Genomic DNA, 2,474 nt, shown 5'->3' with positions numbered 1-2,474 from the left:
GGTCCCCCCAAGAGGCAACCTGGGCACTGGCCTCCAGTCTCAGCCAGCCAACTGCGTTGGGATAACGCCCCCCCACACACACACACACCTCCCCCCAGCCTGTGTATGAGGCACAGGCTCATTCGAAGCGAGGTCTTCGCGGGTCCAGTCACCACCACCAGCACTGTGGCTTTCCTAGAATCTTCTCTGCGCCCCCGATCTGGGGTGGGGGAGGAGTACGGCGGGTACTGACAGAGTGGAGACAGGTCCTTGCAGGCTGGACAGCCTGGTGGGGGACTGGTGAGGGGTGGGCAGGCTGGACTGGAAGGCAAGATATCGGGGCCGGGCGGGCCGCTCTGGGCCCCAGGCCACCACCCATCTCCTTCCCGGTCCCCGCCCCCGCCCTCCCACGCACCTGCGCTGGCCTCTCCCCAAGCCCTGGGGGCAGCAGGCGGGCGCTGCTGGGAGATCAGAGGACTCGGAGGATTCGGGCCCAGGGGGAGGGGGCGGGGAATTTCCCCCCACGCCTGCCTGGGCCTGCTCCCCCTCCCGCTTCCCCGCCAGGTGGGGGGGGCACCGCTGGGGGAATTCCACCGCGCTGCGAGGGCTCCGGCGAGCCTGGGCTGGGGGTCCTAGGGAGAGGAGGAGGAGAGGAGGGGACAGGCTGGGACCAGGGGCGCAGCTGCCTTCCTCCCCAGACACCAGCTGCCCCTGCCTGTCCCAGACTGAGCGGCCACCATTCCAGCCCGTGGGGCGGGTGCGGGGGCAGGGAGTGGCGCTTCCTCAGGCCAGAGGCGTCGGGACCTGGGAAGGGAGAGGCGTGAAGATCCGAAAGAGGGTGTGCGTGTGAGCATCTCACAATGAATGGGTGACTTAGTGGGAGAGCGTGCCTGCACTTCATTCAAGGGTGTCTGTGAGCTGGGGACTCCGGGTGCCCCGGGGACGTGTGGCCTCAGGAGAGGGTCCTGTGTCTCCCCCATTAGGGTCGTTCTGTCTACCAGCCTGGCCGGGCCTCCTCCACACGCTCCCGCAGGAACCTTCACCGACCCTGAGAGGAGGAAGGGAGGGGAGGCGCGCTCCGGGACACAGAGGGTCCCGGAGATGGGGGGCGGGCGTGGGAGGCGTCTGGACCTGCTGCCTTCGCTCCAGTCTCGGGCGGGGCTTCCCTGCCTCGGTTGGTGGGGGGGGGAGGGACCCGTGGGGAGGGACATCAGGGGGGCAGGAGACAGCGCGTCGGAGACCTGGGCGAGGGAGACTCAGAAAGCAAGAGGCAGAGGGAGGGGGCGGGTGTGGAAGCCGAGGCAGGACCCCGAGCCCGGAGAGGCAGAGACGGAGAACATCCCTGGCCAGAGATCGTCCCCCCGGGGAGACTCCCAGTAGGGGCCGAGGCAGAGAGACGCCTTCAGGGCCAGAAACCCTAGGAGGCAAATACCCCTGGGAGATATTACCGCCACCCCCCGCCCCAGATAGAGAGCGCCTCGCAGAGCGGGGACGAGGACAGACTGTCAGAGGACAACGCCCCCCAGGCCTCCTGGGAGACCCCGGAGCGACCCCAGGGGCGACCTCTTCTTGGTTGGGGGCGATGGGGACACGGGCCCCGCAGGGCCTCCTCCTCCTCTTGCTCCGGCTGCTGCTGCCACGCGGGACCTCAGCTGGGAGCCTGCATAGCCCAGGTGAGTCGCGGCCCGGCGACTGGGCCGAGGTCACCATTCCCTCCTCGGCCTCCGCGCCTAGAACCCGAGTCCCACTGGCGAGGGGGCAGAGCAGGTGGTGGCAGCAGCTGAGCAGCCCGAGGGCCCCGTGGGCGCCGGGGGCGCTGGCTGGGGAGCCGGGTGGGAGTTGGCATCGGAGTGTGGGGTGAGGATGCCCGGCAAGGGTCAGGACCTCCCAGGCCCCGCCGTCGCCGTGCAGGCCTGTCAGAGTGCTTCCAGGTGAATGGCGCAGACTACCGCGGCCACCAGAACCGCACGGGCCCGCGCGGGGCTGGCCGCCCGTGCCTCTACTGGGACCAGACGCAGCAGCACAGCTACAGCAGCGCCAGCGACCCCCACGGCCGCTGGGGGCTGGGCGCGCACAACTTCTGCCGGTGAGGGGCGGGGCCTTCGCTGGGGCGGAGCTGGGTGCACTATTACAGGCGTTGGCCTGGAGCTGGGCCTCGGCATGGGCGGAGCGGAGGTCTCTGCTGGGCGGGCACAGGGGCCCTCTCGAGGGCCTGGGGGCGGGGCTTAAGCGTGGGGTAGAACCTTTTCTGACCTGGGTCGGGCCGTAGGCGCATAACTTCTGCAGAGCCTCAGGTCAGGCCTGGGCACTCAAGGCGCCCATAAGGGCGTGGCGTAGTCAGAGGGCAAGCCCTGGAGTGAGGTGCCGGGCCCTTGGCTCACATCTTCTTTTGAGACACATCTACTGGTGGTGACGGAGGGATTGGGGGTTCAGAGCCACAGTTTCGGTCTGAAGCGGCAGGGACCGAGCTGCTCGGGAGGACACTTCCCTGCTGA

The 2,474-nt window shown here is 69.0% G+C and overlaps 1 protein-coding gene across 1 annotated transcript in view; it reads left to right on the top strand.

The window, feature by feature from the left end:
- Positions 1-1,561: 1,561 nt before the first annotated feature.
- The window catches only part of KREMEN2 (kringle containing transmembrane protein 2), a 4,781-nt gene continuing 3,868 nt past the window's right edge, over positions 1,562-2,474 (top strand). Inside the window, exons 1-2 of the mRNA XM_007453517.1 lie at positions 1,562-1,652; positions 1,891-2,065. Of these exons, the coding sequence (XP_007453579.1) occupies positions 1,562-1,652; positions 1,891-2,065 (266 nt within the window). The remainder of the gene's footprint in view (positions 1,653-1,890; positions 2,066-2,474) is intronic.

The sequence above is a fragment of the Lipotes vexillifer genome, unplaced genomic scaffold (assembly GCF_000442215.2).
Source record: "Lipotes vexillifer unplaced genomic scaffold, Lipotes_vexillifer_v1.1 scaffold914, whole genome shotgun sequence".
Lineage (NCBI taxonomy): Eukaryota > Metazoa > Chordata > Mammalia > Artiodactyla > Lipotidae > Lipotes > Lipotes vexillifer.
This window is presented reverse-complemented; position numbering and strand designations above follow the sequence as displayed.